Genomic DNA, 22,513 nt, shown 5'->3' with positions numbered 1-22,513 from the left:
GTAAAATAAATACAAAATGTTTTATGTCTTCAGCTTATTTCTGATTAGTTCAGGAAGGTGGAGTGAAGGGCAAATAGTGCTAATGTGAATCCCGCTGCCTGCATCTGGTCTGTTAACCTGGTCATCTTCCTCTTCAGCTATATATTGTCAGGTTTCTTGGTTAAATCCTTTCATTCTCCACAAACATCACAAAACATTATATGTGCCTCCTTAAAAATGCTGCTGACAAAAGAAAGACATTTTTGAAAATCTTTTTACCTAATAGCTGCCCTTTATTTATGAAGAAAGCAATGAAGTTTATCATCATAGTTAATGGTACAGACTGGAGCTTTCCTGCCTGGGTTAAAAATGAGCTCAGGCACTCCCATAGTAGCTATATTACCTTGGGCATCCTGCTTGCTCTACCTCAGTTTTCCCGCCTGTACAATGGAAATAGTAAAAGTGTATGTAACTTACCTCATGGAATTATTGGGGAAATAAATGATTAGTCCAAGTAAGCTCCTTGTGAGTGGTATATAGTAAGGACTTATTTGTAGAGTAGTAATAGTAGTGTTTAGTGTTATTAGTAGCAATAGTAGCAAGTAGTTAGTATTTATTGTAGTTCCCATTTTGTGATGTTCTTAAAACATTTTTATGGGGAGGGGGAAATCAAATCTAGACACATAGTTAAGCTGTGATCTTCTAGAATTGTAGTTCTTGGCTACAATAGGAGATCAAATAGTATATACCACATGAACAGCTGTTGGCTGGAGGAGGTGAGAATGCCCACTATTAGAGACTTCAGTGGATTAGTAGTATATAAATTTGGTGGAAGATTAACTTTCTTTGGAATTAAGGGCTTTGTATTCAGGAAGTGTTCATTAATATTCTAGAGGGTTTTTCTTTTTCCCCCTTCTTAGAAAATAAAAAAATAGAGGTGGCTCGGTCAGGTAAGTGTCTGCCTTCAGCTCAGGTCATGATCCTCCGTGTCCTGGGATTGAGCCCCACGTTGGTACTCACCACTCAGTGGGGAGTCTGCTTCTCCCTCTCCCTCTGCTGCTCCTCTACAGCGTGCTTGCACTCTGTCTCTTAAGTAAATAAAATCTTTAAAAAAAAAAAGAAAATATTTTCTATAAAAGAGCTTATTAAAGAGAAAAGATCCAGAATTATTAAATAACGTTAGACAGTATAATTGTACCTAAATTAGTGTTAGGCTCCAAAAGCTGTATATGTTCGGGCCATTAATTCTAACATCAACTTTATGATTTTATTCCCTTATACAGGTAAGGGAACAAAGTCTGGGAATGGGTAATTACAGCGAACTCTTGTCTTTCTGAATAAAAAGTCTGTGTTGTTTATCACGTAGTATAAAGTCATTCTATTATTATCCATATATTGATAAAACCGAAGCAACTAAAAACAGATACAATGCTTTTATGCAGCAACAGTCACCTCCTCACTTACTGTAACCTTATATAGGGATGATCATTGCTATACTAAGACCTTGTAGATACAAGGTCTGTATCTGTATACAGATACAGCCTTGGGGCATTAAAAAAAAAGATGGGGATCCCTGGATGGGTCAGCGGTTTAGCGCCTGCCTTTGGCCAGGGTACGATCCTGGAGTCCCGCGTTGGGCTCCCGTCGTGGAGCCTGCTTCTCCCTCTGCCTGTGCCTCTGCCTCTCTCTCTCTCTGTCTATCATGAATAAATAAATAAAAAGTCTTAAAAGATTATTTAAGCAAGAGAAAGAGTGGAGGGGGAGAGAAAGAATACCAAACCTACTTAGCTGAGCACAGACCACATGTGGGGCTTGATCCCAGGAGTGCAAGATCATGACCTGAGCTGAAACCAAGAATCAGGCACTTAACCAACCCACTGAGCCACCCATGCTCCCCATCTTGGAGCATTTTTATATATTACTTTTTTATTCTTACTCTATTGTCCTGGATCTGGGGAATGACCTAACTCTCCCCTGACTCTGGTTATATCACATGGTATGATGACTTGTGTGTTAACACTCACACCATCCCCACTCCCATCCTCATCCCCACCTCTATCCCCATCTAGGGCTCAATCCCAGAACTCTGGGATCATGACCAGTGCCAAAGGCAGACCATTAACCTACTGAGCCACCCAGGCGCCCCTGTAGAATCAGATTTTTGAGAAAGAAAAGATAGTCCTTGAGGCATTATTTTCAGTTGCCTAAAAATGTTGTGGCTTCCTGGTTTCCTGGTCCTCTGTCTTTTCTGTTTAGGTGGTTATCTGGATCACTTGAGGTATAGAGAAGGGGAACAGGATCAAATAAGGAACTATGGTGTAGCAGAAATTAAGTACAGTATATTTCCCTTCCCATTATATTTATATTTGGTGGAGGAGTATTGGGGGTTGGAGATATTGAAATAATAGGAATGGGGAGAATTGTGTATTCTGTGCAACACAGGCAGCAGAACTCTGAGGAAGCCAGAAAAGCCAAAAGCCTGAGAATCTTTGTTGGTCAGAGTGACCAGAGGTGTCAGGAATGAGTTATTGCCAGCCGACCAACAGTTGGTACAGTCTGTATATTTGAGGCCATAGTCCACTTTGGAGTTTCTAGGTAATGCATTATGATCGGGAAAACAGGCAATGTCAGGAACTAGTGGAAACCCAGTTGTTGGAAGTAGGTAAGGCAGTGTCTATGTGAACAAATGTGAAGAACCACATTCTACTGTGACATATTTGAGTTAGATATATTATGCTTCTTAAGAGATGAGGAGGCAGCTTACAAATCCCTGTGTTTTATATATGTATATAATGGACTCCTAAAAACTTAATTTATTGTCTGTTGGTCTTTTATAGTCTGTCCTGCAGATTCTGTTAGGATAGCTTTCATTTTATGTCTGTCATGAATTTCCATGCTAATAGGAAACACAGTAAAGTGAACTGTAACTCCCCCAGATGTAGGCTTATATATTATTGGAACTATATTCATATAAATATTAGTACTTTTTTTTTTAAGATTTTATTCATTTATTCATGAAAGAGAGAGAGGCAGAGACATAGAGGGAGAAGCAGGCTTCATGCAGGGAGACCGACATGGGACTTGATCCCGGGTCTCCAGGATCACACCCTGGGCCGAAGATGGCACTAAACCACTGAGCCATCCAGGGATCCCAAATATTAGTACTTTATTTTTATTTTTTTAAAGATTTTTATTTATTTATTCATAGAGACAGAGAGAGAGGCAGAGACACAGGCAGAAGGAGAAGCAGGCACCATACAAAGAGCCTGACATGGGACTTGATCCGGGGTCTCCAGGATCACACCCTGGGCTGCAGGTGGCACTAAACCGCTGCGCCACCAGGGCTGCTCTCAAATATTAGTAATTTAAAAGCATGTGGGCAGCAGCACTTGCAGTCCACTGAAAATACCAAAAGAAACCTGAACTTGAGTTTAAGCCTGTTTCTAATGTATTTGATCCTCCCTACAATCTTACTGGCCAGATTCACTTAGAAAATACCAATTATTGGAGATTGAAGCAGCAAGTCTTTAACTCTGAATGCTTCCCATTCAGGCTGCTGCCTTCTTGTATGTTTCCCACCCATACCTTGCCACTTCCCTGAAGGGAATTACTGAACTCCTAGTCTCTGATCTCATCTGGAAACCGTAAATGTTCTTTAATTTTTCATTATTTTGCCTTTCCACTGCAGGCAAACCTTTGAACTGATAAAGATGTCATATTGTTATAAATTTGCAGAGTATAGATACTGTATACGATTTAAAGAACAGTTTTATTTAGAGGTTTTTGTATTTTATGACTTTTAGATCCCCCCTCCCCCCGGAGTCAGTGGGTCTTTTGTCAATTAGGATTAGGGCAGGGGGGGCCTACGTAGGTAAAGAACTAAGGTTCTTTCCTTTACTTATTTTATCATCTATGTTGTTTTATAAATGCACAAACATTTATTAGGGTAGAAAATGAGCTCTTTCGTGGTCTAGACGATAGATGCTTCACAGAAACGGTAACTTTTGAAATGGATCTTAGAGGATGAGTAGAATCTGTAGCTGATGCTTAGTTTGGTTGTACCGATTAAGTAAGCAACAACAACCAAAAATATTGGACTGCCTTTTTGTTAACTTAGTATTTTATTTCCTTTACAGGTTATCTTTCAGAAATCAAATAAGAAAGGAGTATGCCACTGCCTAGTTCTAGGGAAAAGGAAAATCTTTAAGGCAAATGCTAGAGATTTAAGAAGCAAGTTGCTCCTCAGATTTGCAAGTTAATGGGTACAGGTTATAGTAGGATACCATGGGTAGATAGTCAGGCCTCATGAACATCATGAAGGCTCTGTGTAGAAAATAGAATAGACAGAAGGCAAGAAAACCTGTTGGACACAGTCTACACAAGCTGTGATGAGGGGTTTGAATTAAAGCAGTGACAGCGGACTGGGAACAGTTGTAGGGGCTGTGGTGGTGGTGGTATGTGTGTTTAGAGATAGAATTTGAAGGCCCCTCTCTGATAGAACTGGATCTGGCTGAGAAGAATAGAAATCTAGTATGATTCCTTTTAATTGAGCAGTAGCACCAGTCTCCTTAGTTTCTTTTTCTTTTTAAAGATTTTATCTATTTAGTCATGAGAGACACAGGCAGAGGGAGAAGCAGGCTCCATGCAGGGAGCCTGATGTGGGATCAGGCCCTGGGGCAAAGGAAGGCGCTAAACCCCTAAGCCACCCAGGGATTCCCCCCAGTCTCCTTAGTTTCTATTCTGAGAGCTTTACTGTATGTTTTTAGTAGGTGGTGGTTGACTTGTGGTGTGTTCTTCTTTGGAAAAATAGGATTGTAAGTTGCATCACTATCAGTAAAACATTTGGTTCTGAATACTTAATACTCTGTTCTTTATTTTTTTTTTAAGATTTTATTTATTTGAGATAGTATGAGTAGGAGGGCCGGTTGGGGGGGAAGGGCAGAGGCAGAGGGAGAAGCAGGCTCCCCACTCACCAGGGAGCTCTCGGATGTGGGGCTTGATCTCAGGACCCTGGGATCATGGCCTGAGCTGAAGGCAGATGCTTAACCTCTGAGCCCCATCCATGCACCCCAATACTCTGTTCTTTAATGAGCTATCCAATATGTTTGCTCCAGATTGACTGTCATAAATGTAGATTAAAATCTACTTTTTTAAGTATAGGAATATGCAGAGAGACTCAAAATACTTTAAGAGCCAGCCAGGTAATTTAATGAATAAACCAGCTAGGTTTAAGACAGCAAGGAATGATGTGGACTCTGAAATTTCCTTGTTCTAAGGGATTTACATTTCAAAAGTTTTAAAATCATTGTGCCAGCGTATCTATAAATGAAAAGGGACATATCTCCTAATTTATGTATTCTACCTTTCATTTAACAAAATGCTGGAATAAGCATTCACATGCATTTGACATATCACACTGTCTAACATATTTAGAGATTAGGTCATTGAGTTGAATTTAATTTATTAAGCCATATTTTTGTACATTAAATAAAATGCATTTAATGCATTCAAGTGAAAATGAATGGCAAACCATGATTTGCAGATACAGCTTAATGAAGATGCTTATAAGTTTTTCTAAAACCCATTTATCTCAAATATTTACAGAAAATAGCTCTGCAAATTTACTCTATCTGAGCTGAAGCCCCTATATCTTAGTGTTGAAAACCTGAATATTTTCATGAACATACTTCTACATTTTGTTTATAACTGCAGAGGACTTCCTTTAAAATTGTCTTTATAAATTAGGAAGTGGAAAAGGAAAGAGAATAGTAATGTTCTGTTAATGCAGGGAATAAGATTTAATTTCTCATCTGTTTTTATTCTTAGATGGGAATGATGAACAACCCTAATCCTTATGGTTCACCGTACAGTCAGAATTCTGGACAGCAGATTGGAGCCGGTGGCCTTGGTCTCCAGATTCAGACAAAGTCCGTACTACCAAATAGCTTATCTCCATTTGCAATGGACAAAAAGGCAGTTCCTGGTGGAGGAATGCCCAACATGGTGGGTTGTAATCCATCTACAGATTTGTCTTTAAACTGCCATTTTGACAAAAGAACTCTGTTAAACATTGATGCAATGTGCTATGTATGCTAGGAAGTAGTGGATGGACCCTGTGATTGAGCAGGCTTGTGCCTTCCTTCCATTTCCCATGGGTTTTTGTTTCTTGTAGTATTGTTCAATAAGGGTGGTTGGCCAAGTGGGGCTGCTACAATGAAAATTTTATGGCCTGCCATATTTTATATCTTCTGCTTGCAAGCGTTTCTATAAAATAGGAAAGTAGAACCCTTCTCCTCTTGGGAAAGACTCTGGCAAAGGATTCTGACTCTAAATGACCATATCTACTGATTTGTAACTGATATTACCATACAAAAGCAACCTCCCTCAAAGTTACACATTGTTTTAAACAGTGATTTTTGTTTTGGGAAAATCTCCAAAGCTTCTAACATTGCTATTTTTCTTTTCCTTTTCCTTTTCCTTTTCCTTTTCCTTTTCCTTTTCCTTCCTCTTCCTTCCTCTTCCTCTTCCTCTTTCTCTTCCTCCTCCTTTTTTTGTTTTGGTGTAAAAAAGGAGATTTTACTAAAGCATGGGGATAGGAAAAAAAAAAAAGCAAAAAAAAAAAAAAAAGCATGGGGATAGGGCCCATGGGAGGAAAGAGTTGCTGCTTGCTATTTTTCTAAAGTAAAACTATTTCTAGGTGTGACTTTGTTCAGTAGTCCAGGTCCACATTTGGAACAAAACGTCCTATAGAAATTCTATTTCTCTTTCAGATTTTTAGGTTTTTTCGCTTTGTGTCATATATTCACTCAATTGCCTATATTTCAGATACTTTAAGTACTAGAGATGTAAAAATGAATAAAACATGGCATCTCTGTCCCCAGAAATGTTTACTTTTTTTCACTAGGGAAAAAAAGAGACTTTCTTCCCTAATTACAAAAACTAATTTTTCACCCAAAGGCCCCTGCTCGGTCTCCCAGGAAGTTCTTCAGTGTTCCTGCGTTTCAAAACCTGACCTGGACATGCTCTCCACTATAGGTTTCTTGCCTTTTTCTCTGCCACCCCAGCTTACCATGCTCTTCTCTTTATTTCACTCTTTATGTTATATATATATTTTGATTATGTTACTTGGTAATGTAACTATTTTCTTATTGAGCTTCTTGATGGTAGGAACCATTGTTTATTTATCTTGGAATCCCCTGTGGGACATGGTAGACTGTCCTAAAAGTTAGTTTTAATTGAAAATGTCTAGGTCTGTATTTATTAGGGAACACACTGCGACACCTGCCTGTTCAGTGTATCTTTGTTGTTTCATCCCCTAGGGTCAGCAGCAGGCCCCACAGGTCCAGCAGCCAGGCCTTGTGACTCCAGTGGCCCCAGGGATGGGTTCTGGGGCACACACAGCTGATCCAGAGAAGCGCAAGCTCATCCAGCAGCAGCTTGTTCTCCTTTTGCATGCTCATAAGTGCCAGCGCCGGGAGCAGGCTAATGGGGAAGTGAGGCAGTGTAACCTTCCCCACTGCCGCACGATGAAGAACGTCCTGAACCACATGACACACTGCCAGTCAGGCAAGTCCTGCCAAGGTGAGTGAGCTCAAAGAGCCTCTGTCCTCAGCAGTCAACATTTAGAGTCCAAAAGCAGAGAGAAAAGGTGATGGACTCTAGTTTGAAACTCCTTTATACTGAGTATTCCATATTAGTGTATAATAAAATTCAGTATCATTTTGTCAGCATCTAGGGATGTGATAGAAATTTTAAAGGACATCGCTTTTGTGGTGGTCTGGATTGTCTTTGATTTGCCTGAGCATACTATAAACATTATTGAGCATTTGGTAACTATTATATAGGCAAATACTAAAACAGTGTTGTTACCAACTTAATACATTTTGTATTAATGGAGTCACTAGAAATCTGTTGTTGTAGAATAGATTGCTACCTGTGAAAAATAAGGGTTCCAGAACCAGATTGCTTGTGTTCGAATCCCACTTTGAGTACTCTGACTTTATGCAGGTTGATTAACCAGGTTTTGCCTGTTCTCTTGACTATAAAATGTGAGTGCCAATAGCTACCACATAGGGATGTTAGGAAGATGAAATAAGTTAACATTCGTAGTACTTTTTCAGTGATGAATAAGTTAGCCGATACTAATGTTAAAAAGTACAAGCTGCAGTTGAAAAAAATTATCTTTCTTCTTTTTAGTGGCACACTGTGCATCTTCTCGACAAATCATTTCACACTGGAAGAATTGTACAAGGCATGATTGTCCTGTGTGTCTCCCCCTTAAAAATGCTGGAGATAAGAGAAATCAACAGTGTAAGTGATTAAATCTTTTGAAGCTTTTATACTAAAAATATTCTTAGACTCTTACCAGTGCAGTTTGGTGGGATTTAGAGTACTCCTTGATTATGTGAAGTTCCTATGACTGCCTTGTGCTGTTGTACTAGGTTTTTTCCACTCCTATTACATGAGGTTAGAATTGACCTGCTTATTACCTAAAGATCCAGAAACTGTTAGTAGTCATTCTGTATAAAAACAGTAAATTTACGCTTCATTTTTACATTCATGAAAACTTAAAAGACAATAACATTGGGCAAGTTATTCTTTTATAGCTATGATCTAAATATTTAGATACTCTGAAGTTATTCAAAGAGAAAGGAAAAAAGTTTGAGTTTATTTTTAGAAGCCTGGGATGATGAGAAGCTTTTCTTAGGGAAAGACAAAAGTAAAAAGATGTAAGTGCAGCTACCAACATCTCCTCTCTAGAAACAAAACATTAAGCATTTAGAGCTGAAAGACAAATTCAGAAATATATGTGCAGCATGTGAAGAAGGAATTAAATACCATAAATTAATAAAGAAGTCATCTGTAGCCTGTAGGTAGAAAATAGGGACAAGAAAATAGTTCAGTAGAGGAAGGCATATAATAAAGTTCACTATTTTTTTTTAAACCAGTCTTTTTTTTTTTTTTTTTTTTTTTTTTAAGATTTATTTACTTATTCATGAAAGACACAGAGAGATAGAGAGGCAGAGACACAGGCAGAGGGAGAAGCAGGCTCCATGCAGGGAGCCCAGTGTGGAACTTGATCCCGGGTCTCCAGGATCAGGCCCTGGGCTGAAGGCGGCGCTAAACTGCTGAGCCATCCGGGCTGCCCCCAAAAGTTCACTATTAAATTAAGAAATGAAATAAGGTACTTTTTCTCTCACATCATGGCAGAAATTATGCTACCTGGTGTTGGCATTTGTGTGGCTCTGAGTTCTTCATAACACAGTTTGTGGAAACACTAATAGAACCTGTAGGGAGGCTTTTGGGTTCAGGATCAAAAGCCTTTCCTGCCAGTGACCCCTTTTGACAGTTCAGTTCTGCATCTAGACATTTTTTCAGGGAAATAATGAGAAATAAGATACATGTACTGAGATGTTTCATAATCACAATAATTTTGTGTCTTTTAAATTTATTCATATAGGTTAGTCTCTTTTTCTTACATCTTTAACATTGTAATCTCATTTCTTTTGTCTCTCTAGCAATTCTGACTGGAGCACCAGTTGGACTTGGAAATACTAGCTCTCTAGGAGTGGGTCAACAGTCTACCCCCAGCCTAAGCACTGTTAGTCAGATTGATCCCAGCTCTATAGAAAGGGCCTATGCAGCTCTTGGGCTGCCCTATCAAGTAAATCAGATGCCGGCACAGCCCCAGGTGCAAGCAAAGAACCAGCAGAATCAGCAGTCTGGGCAGTCTCCCCAAGGCATGCGGCCCATGAGCAACATGAGTAAGTTTGTGTCCTCCCTATTGATAGATATGATGTTGGTTATATGTGTATATAACATGTAATATGCGGAGTTACCTCCTTAGTTTATTTTATTTTATTTTATTTTTTTTCCTTAGTTTATTTTAGTCTATGTGTGTGTCTCTCTGTGTCTTCTCAATTTTTTTTGTTATGTGATTAATTCTCGAAGTAATGATTAAAAATTGTAGTATAAAAGCCTTATCATAATCAGTATACCAGGGGCAACTGCTAGTGACTTATGTCTTTAATCCTTCTATGTATATGTGAATTTGTATTTCTAGAAGTGGGATCTTAAGTGTTACTCTACAACAAACTGTTTCTTAACTAGAACATCTTTCACTTTATATACCCAATTGTGATTAACGATTGAAGATTAATTTATTCTATAGAACAATCCTGGGATCCCTGAGTGGCGCAGCAGTTTGGCGCCTGCCTTTGGCCCAGGGCGCGATCCTGGAGACCAGGGATCGAATCCCACATCGGGCTCCTGGTGCATGGAGCCTGCTTCTCCCTCTGCCTATGTCTCTGCCGCCCCCCCCCCCCCTCTGTCTCTCTCTCTCTGTGACTATCATAAAAAAAAAAAAAAAAAAAGAAAAGAATAAATAAATAAATAAATAAATAAAAAATAAACATGCAAAAAGAACAATCTTTTACACAGGGACATTTAGGTTTCCCATTTTCTTTTTTGCTATTTTAAACTACACAAAGAAATTGTTGTGGAGGTGCCTGGGTGGGTTAGTCAGTTAAGCATCTGTTTGGCTCAGGTCATAATCCTAGGATCCTGGAATTGAGCCCCATGTCGGGCTCCCTGCTTAGTGGGGAGCCTGCTTCTCCCTCTCTCTGCTCATGCTCTCTCTCACTATCTGTTGCTCTGTTTCTTTTCTTTTTTTAAGATTTTATTTATTTACTCATGAGAAACAGAGAGGCAGAGACACAGGCGGAGGGAGAAGTAGGCTCCATGCAGAGAGCCTGTCTTAGGACTTGATCCTGGGTCTCCAGGATCAGGCCCTGGGCTGAAGGCAGCACTAAACCGCCGAGCCACCCGGGGTGCCCTGTCACTCTGCTTCTCTCTCTCAAACAAAAATCTTCAAAAAAAAAAAAAAAAAGTTGTGTTTTGGTTTGAAATATATAGAAATGAGAGTGGCTATTGTTAATAGAGATTTCCATATTCTTGCTGCAGAAGTAGCGTGCCTTTTGAATCGCTTATTGAACATACATGTTTACTTAACCTCTTCCTATGATATGACTGAAGAAGGGAAGAGTGAGCAGTGTTCCAATATCCTAATTTGGGGCATATTTTTTCTCTAATTGTAGTGAAGTAAAGGAAATTTGTATTTAGATTATCGCCCTTTACTGTCAAGCAGTTGAACATCTATAAGCCATTTTGTTTAAATAGTTAAATAAGTAAGTCCACTGGTGAGTCAGTGACTTTTAATACTTTTCCCCTTTATTCCAAAATTGTCCTTGGTTATGAGTTCTGTAACTAGAAAAACAGTCTGGGGGCACCTGGGTGGTGCAGTCATTTTAAGTGTCCAACTTTTGGTTTCAGCTCAGGCCATGATCTCAGGGTTTTGGGATCAAGATCAAGCCCTGTGTCAGGCTCTGTGCTCAGTGCAGAGTCTGCTTGAGATATTTTCTCCTCCTTCCTCTGCCCCTCCCACTTATGTGAACACACACACACACACACTCTCTCTCTCTCTCTCTGATAAATCTTTAAAGAAAAAAGAAAACAAAACAAAAAAAGAAAACAAAACAGTTTGGTTCTGAATAATCCATCATGCTTTTTCCTGTGAAATCCATTGCCAGCCTTTGGTTAATATGGTTGCAGTAGGCTTTAGTTTCTGCCCGTTATTGTTTGATTCTAAATGAGGAAACAAAATTGGGCACACTACTTTTTTTTTTTTTTTTTTTTGGGCACACTACTATTACAAAAATGTAACCTTGTTAATTTTTGTTCTTAAAGAAATGTACATCATTCCTTGACAAGCAGTGCTAACTTGTTAAATAATTCTTGAGTGAGTTTTAAAAACTAGACCAGAAACTGGGATGAAGAGCTAATCCTGCCTTTTCAGGTTAGTTTTGAAACTCTTGTGAAATAGGGTCAGAAATCGAGATAATGGGAACTTCATTTTCCCCCTTCACCTTTTTTTTTTTTTTTTAAACTTAAGATTGCTGTTTTTCTTCTCTCTTCCCATGTCATCCAAAGTGGTATCCAAAGTCTTCCTTGAGATTTAGCTTCTCCACCCAGTGCAGTTGTCTACTTCTGCCTGGCCTGGATTTTCATTTTTGTAGTTGCTATTTCTCATTTTTAAAATTTCTGTGTTTAATTCCTATTTTTGTTCTTTTCCTCTCTTCTTGTATCATGTGTATATGTATGTTTGTATATAGCCACAAACTCATTTGAAAGGTAGCTTTTTGAGATTTTTTTTTCCTTTTCTCAGTGTCTTTATTTTAGGATTAAAGATTAATCAAGTTTCCATCTACTTGTTAGTTCAGTTAATAGTGCCTTATTAGTAATAATCACCCTAAACCAAAAATTCTAGAATGCCTCATTTTTTTTTTGTTGTGTTCAGTCCCATCTTAAAAAGTAGTATAAAAACATATACTCTTCTTTTTGACATGTTACATCCTTATAGTTTTGTGTTTTGTTTTGTTTTGTTTTTAAGATTTTATTTATTTGAGAGAGTGAGCAAGAGAGAACATAAGCCAGGGGAGGGGCAGAGGCAGAGGGGAAAAGCAGACTCCTCACTAAGCAGGGAGCCTGATGCAGAACTCCTCCAGGTTCCTGGGATCAGACCCGAGCCGCCTGCACACACTTAACCAACTGAGCCATCAGGCGCCCAAATCTTCATGATTTCTATTCATTAGGTTCAAGCAAACATAGGAAGTAGTGTTACTTCTTTTATACCAAAGCCTGCCTGCCTACCTATCTATATCTATCTATCTAATTAATTAATTAATTAATTAATTAATTAATTTTAAAAGATTTTTATTATTATTCATGAGAAACACACAGAGAGAAGCACAGACAGAGGCAGAGGGAGAAGCAGGCTTCATGCAGGGAGTCTGACGTGGGACTCGATCCCAGGTCTCCAGGATTATGCCCTGGGCTGGAGGCGGTGCTAAACCTCCGAGCCACCCGGGCTGCCCCCAAAGCCCTTTTAAGTGTAATTAATCCTGTGTGTCTATGTTGAAGGGTGCAGTGCCCCTTTTCATTTTCTTTTTATGAGTTTCTTAAAACTTAAGAAATGCATCTCAAAGTGGAGTCTCCCTGACTGGGGCGTGTAATTTTCTCTAGTCTTTACTTTTTCTTTTTCTTTCTTAAGAGAGAGAGAAGGAGAGAGAATCTCAAGCAGGCTCCACACCCACCATGGGGACTGATGACCTGAAATCATGACCTGAGCCCAGATCAAGAATCAGACACTTAACCAACTGAGCCGTACAGGCGCCCCTCTCCACATTTATTGTTTGCTTGTTTTACTTATTCATTAGAGACACACAGAGAGGCAGAGACATGGGCAGAGGGAGAAGCAGGTTCCCTGCAGAGCCTGTGGGACTCAGTCCCAGGACCCCAGGATCACGACCTGAGCCGAAGATAGACACTCAACCACTGAGCCACCCAGGCATCCCCACTCTCCATAGTCTTTAAGAGGATTTTAGGAAAGTATTTTATTATATATTATGAACACATGACTGCCTTTTCACTTCACACCAGATTTTTTTTTTAAGATTTTATTTATTTATTCATGAGAGGCAGAGACACAGGCAGAGGGAGAAGCAGGCTCCATGCAGGGAGCCTGATGTGGGACTCGATCTGGAGTCTCCAGGATCATGCCCTGGGCTGAAGGCAGGCACCAAACTCCTGAGCCACCCAGGTATCCCTTCACACCACAATCTTAACCAATTTTTTAGTTGTTGTTTTAAAGATTTATTTATTCATTTGAGAGAGGGAGCATGCTACCGGGCAGAGGAAGAGGAAATTTTAAGCAGATTTTGTGCGCAGTGTGGACCCTAGTGTGGGGCTTGATCTCACGACCCCAAAATCATGACTTGAGCCAAAACCAAGAGTTGGATGCTTAACCAACTATTCCACCCAGGCACCCGGGCAATTTATTAGTTTTTTTTTTTTTTTAAATAAATTTTTAATTTTTTATTTATTTATGATAGTCACAGAGAGAGAGAGAGAGACGCAGAGACACAGGCGGAGGGAGAAGCAGGCTCCATGCACCGGGAGCCCGACGTGGGATTCGATCCAGGGTCTCCAGGATCGCGCCCTGGGCCAAAGGCAGGCGCCAAACCGCTGCGCCACCCAGGGATCCCAATTTATTAGTTTTAACCAAAACTTTATCCTTTTGAGTACTGTTTGGACTAAGGATTATTACTATAAATTGTTTTTTGGGCGGTACTTAAAGTGATCCTTTCAGGCTTCTATCATTACAATTTTATAATGGATTTTATTGGGAATATAATAATTTTGATGATGATCAGAAATACGACTCTGGAGATACAACTTGGCCTTAGCCTAGTGCTATATTATCAGAAAGAGTAAAGAAACACACAGTTCAATACTCAAATTAATGTTAACTGTATTTTCTTAACCTTTTCGATGTGTCATGATTTTGAAATACTAAACCAGACTCTCTTCACTTCTGTTTTCTTTCACTAATGGTCTTTATTTTAGCATGCTTCAGGTTTGGACCTGATTTGGTAGACTGCATCCACAAACAGGACTATGTTGGGTCCCCCAGCAATGTTAAGATTTTTATTACATTTGTAAACAAAAGCAATTTATTGAATATATTTCCTTTACTCCACAACCTAAAATGTTTATCTTTTATGTTTTTCCAAGATTGGACTCCCAAGTGGTTAGTGCTGTGAGATCTCACCCATATTTTTTTTTTTTTAATTTTTATTTATTTATGATAGTCACAGAGAGACAGAGAGAGAGGCAGAGACATAGGCAGAGGGAGAAACAGGCTCCATGCACCGGGAGCCTGATGTGGGATTCGATCCCGGGTCTCCAGGATCGCGCCCTGGGCCAAAGGCAAGCACCAAACCACTGCGCCACCCAGGGATCCCTAATTTTTAACCCTGAAGTGCTGTTGGGGACCCTGCCAAAAGGGCGGATTGGATATATAATTAGAAATTCAGGGGAGGGGAAAAGAAAAAAAAGGAAAGAAATTCAGGGGAGGGGATCCCTGGGTAGCTCAGCCGTTTGGCACCTGCCTTCAGCCCAGGGCCTGATCCTCGGGTCCCGGGATCAAGTCCCGCATCGGGCTCCCCGCATGGAGCCAGCTTCTCCCTCTGCCTGTGTCTCTGCCTCTCTCTCTCTCTCTCTCTCTCTCTCTCTCTCTCTGTGTGTGTGTGTGTGTGTGTGTGTGTGTCTCATAAATAAGATCTTTAAAAAATTTTTTTAAAAAATTCAGAGGAAAACTTCAAGAAATTTGGGACATAAAAACTTTTTTTTGTATCCTCCTTTGCAGCAGTTTAAAATACTCTAGGTCCTTCCTTCATAATCATTGCAGATTTAAGGTAAAGGTAGTATTTTGATGTTCTTTCCCCTTATATGAATACATTTTTTCTCCTAAATTTTATTTTAATTATTTTTTAAAAGATCTATTTATTCATTCATGAGAGAAATAGAGAGAGAGAGAGATTGAAAGGCAGAGACATAGGCAGAGGGATAAGCAGGCCCTTCACAGGAGTCTGATGCGGGACTTGATCTTGGATCCCGGGACCATGACTTCAGCCAAAGGCATCTGCCCAAACCACTAAGCCACCCAGGCGTCCCTTCTCCTAAGTTTTAGTTTGGAGTTTCAAAACCTACCTAAAAGTTGTAATACTCCAATAAAGACCTTATACATGCCTTTATATACCTTTTATCTAGATTTCTTTGTTTTCAGCATTTTTGCCACAAATGCTTTGTTACTGTGTGCATACTTGAGCTGTCCTGATATTTGACTACTGTTTCAGCATGTGTTTCCTAATAAAAAGGACATTCTTCTCTATGACCACAATGCTTTTATTATGCCTACAAAGTTTAACATTTGCTAATAATGTCACCTAATATACAGTCTGTATTTTACTTTCTCCTTGTCCCCCAAAGTCATTCTGGGTTTTTCCATTCAGTTTGTTATGTGCAGTTTATTTCTCTTAATCTAGAAGTCATCTCCCCTCTCTTTATGCATCACACTTTTGATGTACACTGTAGATTGTCGTAGAATTTGAATTAGTCTGATTATTTCCTTGTAATTAGATTCAGATTGAAATGTTTTTGGTATGAATACGTCATGTATGGTGGTGTGTATGTGATCAGGTTTTAATAATTGCAGTATAAAAATGTCTTGGGACTCAAAATGCCTTTACCTGGCCTTTATATTATCCCTATTCTCTTGTTTTATTACTGACCTTCAAATTATTGGTTAGTTATCTTTCAACTATTTTACAGAAATTCTGGAACAGTTACTGTTAAGAACTCCTGGGTTTTGTTTTGTACTCTCTTCTAAAGGTCTTTTATCTCACCTATTTAGCAGATACAAGGCCTACTTTATATTCTCAGGCTGTTAGATTTTTATTTTTAAGTAGTATTTGTTTTTATAGGTCTATGTTGAATGAAACACCTAAGCAAACTTTTATACTAATGTTTTTTAAGCAGCCTAAGACATATTCACAGTAACATCTTGGAACTACAGATGTGTCTCCCACTGTGGTAGAACTGGCTGTAGTGCTGGAACATTCTCACTTATAAATTTCAGGTACTTTTAATTGACAGGGATTTGAATAAATGAGAAACAGCATTTACTCAGATATGCTGTATGCTGAAAACAAAACACGAAAGGGTAATGGCCCTACTTTGAAACACCTTTAGTTTGGATGGGCAAGGAAGCAATTAAGCAGACAAAACTAAGATCATACATAACATCAGGTTATAGAGATTCTATAGCTGGAAGGAGGAATCCCTTCTGGAGCCCTGCATTTTAGCTTTTTTCTGTAAGACTTCCCTTGACCATATTTGACCACATTCTTACAGTCCTTACTGAGTTCCCTTATTCTATAAAGGTTAGTATGGGATTCCTCCTAGGACTTAGAAAACAAAAATACATTGTTTTTTAATTTTTAGAGGGGAAGGAGTTGCAAATAGAAAGGGGGAGAAAAACTCTGAAACAGGTTCAATGCCCAGTACCAGGCTATAGATAGTACGACCCTAAGATCATTTCCTGAGGCGGTATCCAGAGTCAGATGCAGGGCACCTGGGTGGCTCAGTCGGTTAAGTATCTGCCCTTGGTTGCGGTCATGATTTCAGGGGCCTGGGATCACAGCCTATGTCAGGCTCTCTGCTCAGTGGGTTGCCTGCTTCTCCTGCTCTCTCTGCTTCTTCCTCTGCTTGTGCTCTCTCTGTCAAATAAATAAATAAAATCTTAAAAAGAGTGGGACGTTTAACTGACTGAGCCACCCAGGTGTGCCAACAAAAAAAATATTCTTGCTGATTTTTAGGTGTTGTGATTCCCCACCCCACCCCCGCCCGCCTTTCTGACTTAATCTGTGGCAGTGCCAGTATTGTTGGACTTCCTTCATTTTTGTATTCTCAAGTGAATGTTCCCTCTAGGGTTGTTATTGTTGTTTTTAACCCTCTCTTAGGATGTTAAATATTAGCCTGTGTAAGGGTATTCCTTCCGAAGTTATGATTGAGCCATTACTTGGATTCAGTGCTGAATTTTAAATGGACCTGGGGACTTCGTAGAGAATGTTTTGCTATGCTTTTGTGTGCCATCAGAAGGCAGTAAGCATACTGGTGGAGTGTCATCACTTTTTCTTTTACCTCTTCATGCTGTTGCCATCAGTAAAGCAAATGTTATGAGTACTTAATTTCTCTAAAAAGGAGTATTTACATATAGGGTTTTTAAATTGACAAATACAGAATTAGGAACATTACAATTCATCTTTGAAAGACTACTTCCAGCAATTGCATTTCAGAGCTGGGTTGATGTTGTCAGATTTCTGCATTCTGCATCATTTAAAAAGGCAGGCAGATTTCTGCCTAAGTATTTACGAAAGACCATGAAGGAAACAGCATTTTCTTCATTAAATGTTGTTTACAGATCTAGCCAATTATTTCCATCATAGGGGGAAGTTTTGTTTTCTAGTTTTTAACTAAAATATCTTGAAGTATATTAATAGAATTGTGTGTGTAAAATGTTTCTTTGGGGACACCTGGGTGGCTCAGTAGTTGAGTGTCTGCCTTTGGCTCAGGGTGTGATCCGGGAGTCCTGGGATCAGTCCTGGAATCAGTTCCTCATTGGGCTCCCCACAGGTAGCCTGCTTCTCCCTCTGCTTATGTCACCTCTCTCTCTGTGTCTCTCATGAAGAAATAAATAAAAAGTTTTGTTTTTAACCACATGAAAATCTGGTTTAGTGTGAATATTGCTGTCAGATATTTTTAAAGAAAGAGAGTATTCATTAAAATTGCTAATTGAAAAGATAATGTATGCACAAAGAACTATTCAGGCCAGTTTGAAGGAGTATTCAAATGTTTAACCAAAACACCATCTTTTCATTCCCCCTATCCAGGGATTATCACACTTAAGTTCCTTTTTTTTTTATTCCCCACACTTAGGTTCCTTATGTCCGTACATAAATTGTGCTTATGAAAATAATGCATATATAGTTATGTTACCTAAACATTTTTGGTTCTAGTTTTTTGTTCTTTTTAACACCATTGTATTTAATGTCCATACATATATGTGTACACCTATGAGACAAAAATATCAGAAGTGGAAATACTAAGTCAAAGAGTGTATTTGTTTGTTTTTTTAATTTGCCATATAGCCCTAGTAATTATTTTCCCGTTTTGTCTTTTAACTCTTTGTTCATGGTGATTATTTTATTTACTACTCAAGTTTTTAAATGTTGTCCTTATGGCTTCTGGGTTTTGGGTCTTCGAAAAGACAGAATTTTCTTGTGGTATGTTCTAATACTTTTATAACTTTTCGTTCATTTGTTCATTTGTTCTTTTTGCTATCGGTATTTAAAATATTCCCTTTTTTTGTTTGCTTTGACCTAGGTGCTAGTCCTATGGGAGTAAATGGAGGTGTAGGGGTTCAGACATCAAATCTTCTGTCTGACTCAATGTTGCATTCAGCCATAAATTCTCAAAAGTAAGTTTTTTCTTGGTGTGTGTCCTGTATCATGTTTTAAATACTGGTTAGAATTCCTTGTTGTTTTTTTTTTTTTTTCCTTCATTTCAAGCTGTCCTTGATGAATGAAGGCAAATACTATATTTGAGTCCATGTTTTTAGCTTTCTATGATCTTAATTTGACATTTTATCATTCACCTGGGGGTAACCCTTATCTTCCCGGGATATTGTAAGAAGTTGCAAGTATGCAGCTGCTTAAAAAAATGAGTTTGCTCTATCCCAGAGGTAAGAATTAATCCATGAGGTGGATTTCCTGGGATAAGTTGTGTCAAAGTAACAGTTTAGTCCTACCACATAACACTTAAGTGTTCTAAACCCAAGACTTTCATCCTCTCCTCCAGAGGATGAAGTGTTGTGGCTTAACTCTGCTTTACACAAGTGCAAACACATACATACTTTCTCCCAGATTTCTTTATGTAAATAGACTTGTCATAGTGTGTTGGATCCATTGTAGTCATCACTGTCAGCTCTACTTTGAGATCTTCTTTCTTCTACCTTCTTCACTAAAACTATTTAACAATTCCGTTTTGAAGCCCAATGATGAATGAAAATGCCAGTGTGGCCTCCCTGGGTCCTATGCCAACAGCAGCTCAACCATCCAATACTGGAATTCGGAAACAATGGCATGAAGATATTACTCAGGATCTTCGAAATCATCTTGTTCACAAACTGTAAGATTGTGGGCATGTCTTATTCATAAAGAGTTACCATGTCAACATGCTTCCAATCTACCAGACACTTAACCATAAGAGGAGTATTATTGATTTTTCTGTAGCCTGGCTATTGCTGCTAATGCTTATATGTTTCTGTGGCTTTCTTGCTTCCTGTTCTCTGCTTTCCAGCTTTTCCACCATCATTTGTAGGAGTCTTTCAGCTTTCATGGTGTATAAACGATTCTACTTGGTGGCGGTTTTCAATATATTAGCTAAAAATTGTTCATCTTAATGTTACTGCCTTTGCAAAACTCAAATTTTAAAATAAGAAAAATCAGGTCTCGGTGCATTAGAATATGGTAGTGGTAACATTGTTTTCTTTTATTCCAAATAAAACTCTTAAGTTGTTGAGTGGGGCCACTCTGTGGTCTTCTGGCCCTCCAAAAGTGCATTGTCGGTGGTTTGTGAGATTGCCCTGTTTGTTGAAGAGTTGATATATGCCACTCATTCAGCCTCACTTCTTTAAAGATGTCTTGTCAGATGAAAGAAGGGGAAAGCATAAAGAGCAATAAAATGTACCCAGTATCATAAAAGTAGAGCTTGGACCTTGCTCATTACAGAGCTTGGACTTTGAATGATGCCCAGCATTTTTTTCTCAGAAAGCAGTCTTTTTTTTTTTTTTTTTTTTTTTTCATTTCTCTTCCACTTAACAGAAAGGTTTCCTTCATTGCATCCATGTTTTTTATTGGTTTAGAACCATGTGGCTTATCAAAATTTTATCTAAACTTATTTATATCTTACATTAGCCTTCCAATTATATTTGAATTTCATTTAGGAATTCAAAATGATGTCACTTGAAGTGGAATTTGACAACTAGGAGAGAACTAATTTTTAATAACATTAAATTTAATAAATGTAATAAAATTTTATAAAGTTTAATAAAACTAAGATTTTAATGAAATGAATTAAAAGGGAACAACCAAAACAAACTTATTTTTATGATATTCAAATTGTTTAACAACGGTTACCTTAGGCAATAGATTTTTTTGATCATCTGACTTGACATTAAGAGTGTATTATATGCTTGCAGATTTTTTTTTTACCAGTTCAAATATTCTAAACTTCCATTTATTTCTTTTTCATATGCGTTTTCCAAGTCCTACACAAATGAACATGAGATACCCAAATAATAAAATTAGTGACTGGAAATATATTTGTCAGATCTTTAGGATTTGTAGAGAATTGTTAGAAAGTAAAAAGACCTTGGGCAGCCCTGGTGGTGCAGCAGTTTAGTGCTGCCTGCAGCCCAGGGTGTGATCCTGGGGACCCTGGATCAAGTCCCACGTCAGGCTCTCTGCATGGAGCCTGCTTCTCCCTCTGCCTGTGTCTCTGCCTCTCTCTCTGTGTCTCTATGAATAAATAAATAAAATCTTAAAAAAAAAAAAAAGACCTTGAATGTGACAGAATCATTGTATTTCTGCCCTTTCCACTTCACGTTTTGATCTTGTAAGATTTTGCAGTGATTATTAGGTTTGTTTTATTTATGTATTTATTTATTTGAGAGAGAGAGGAGAGGAGAGGCACTCATTCAGCACCCTCCATGCTCAGAGCATGAGCTGAAATCCAGAGTCAAGTGCTTAAGTTGACTTACTCACCCAGGTGCCCCTATTAGGTTTTATTTCATTAAGCTGAATAGTGAGGAGAGTAGAAGTTTCCGAAAACAGTTGATACTTGACACTATTAACAGAGGTCAGGTTTCCTCGCTTCCTTTATGCAAATAGCACGGTATAATTATTTTGCTCCTTGTTAGAGTGACAGAGACCACAGGGGATTTTTAATATGTCATTTCTTCTGATTGGGGAAAACTTTTGTTTACCACAGATACTATTATATTTGGGGCAGTGTTATTTAATATTTGAGCACATACCCCTTTTTATTTTACTTGTAATGTGCACATTTTATAAAAATGAGAAAATACTAATCAGGAAGAAGTTTAAAGTGCTGTATATTTCTGTGATGAGAATGAAAAGTTGACATGGTATTATATTGGTAGAATTTTCTTTTCCTAGTGTTCAAGCCATATTTCCTACTCCGGATCCTGCTGCTTTAAAAGACAGACGGATGGAAAACTTAGTTGCATACGCCCGGAAAGTGGAAGGGGACATGTATGAATCGGCAAATAATCGAGTGAGCATCTGTTTTTCTATATAAAGTCAGAAGTGGACCTGTTCTAGTTGTTTACTCTTCTTTGTAATATAACAAATAATAGTGTACTTTAGAGATACCCTATAGCTATCCTGTCTTATTCTCACTGTGCATAGTCAAGATAACAGAGCAGTTTTCTTAAAGTGTATGTCATCAAGAATCTTACATTTTTCCTCTTAATAATACAGTGCACTTGTGTGGCCCTTTATCTGGGTTGTCCTTCTGTCAACTTAAAAAGTGGTTGAGCTGTTAGCAGCTCTTTGCTATTTTCACTGGAAAATGGTGAATCAGCTGCTTAGTATGTTCATCTCAAGTAGTATTCCAGTTTTCTTTACATCATTTGAACTTTGTAATCTAAAATGGCACTTTCTATAAATAAAGCATATTCATTCCATGTGCTGTAAATTGCACGTATGTTATAAACCTACTCTTGAGAGGCCATGCTTCATTAGGTTCATAATAAAGTTGCTTTTCACATGATGTTTTCAAACATGAACTCCCATCTGGAATGATCTAAGCAAGTAGATTAGATTAGATGGTGGTTATCAGAAGGGGAGGTGGAAGGAAACAGGTGATGGGGATTCAGGAGTGCACTTGTCATGATGAGCACCAGGTGATATATGAAGTATTGAGTCATTGTATTATGCACCTAAAATTAATATTAGACTGTATGTTAACTAAAGTTAAAACTTAAAAAAAT

The 22,513-nt window shown here is 38.5% G+C and overlaps 1 protein-coding gene across 2 annotated transcripts in view; it reads left to right on the top strand.

Moving 5' to 3' along the window:
- The window catches only part of EP300 (E1A binding protein p300), an 82,183-nt gene that overhangs the window by 22,990 nt on the left and 36,680 nt on the right, over positions 1-22,513 (top strand). For both annotated transcript variants that reach the window (XM_026017428.2, XM_026017429.2), the window contains exons 3-9: positions 5,806-5,982; positions 7,299-7,560; positions 8,176-8,289; positions 9,498-9,743; positions 18,823-18,916; positions 19,489-19,626; positions 21,678-21,795. In XM_026017428.2, the coding sequence (XP_025873213.1) occupies positions 5,806-5,982; positions 7,299-7,560; positions 8,176-8,289; positions 9,498-9,743; positions 18,823-18,916; positions 19,489-19,626; positions 21,678-21,795 (1,149 nt within the window). The remainder of the gene's footprint in view (positions 1-5,805; positions 5,983-7,298; positions 7,561-8,175; positions 8,290-9,497; positions 9,744-18,822; positions 18,917-19,488; positions 19,627-21,677; positions 21,796-22,513) is intronic.

Source organism: Vulpes vulpes, chromosome 16 (genome assembly GCF_048418805.1).
Source record: "Vulpes vulpes isolate BD-2025 chromosome 16, VulVul3, whole genome shotgun sequence".
Taxonomy (NCBI): Eukaryota; Metazoa; Chordata; class Mammalia; order Carnivora; family Canidae; genus Vulpes; species Vulpes vulpes.
Note: the sequence above shows the minus strand (reverse complement) of the source record. Positions and strands in the feature narration are given on the sequence as shown.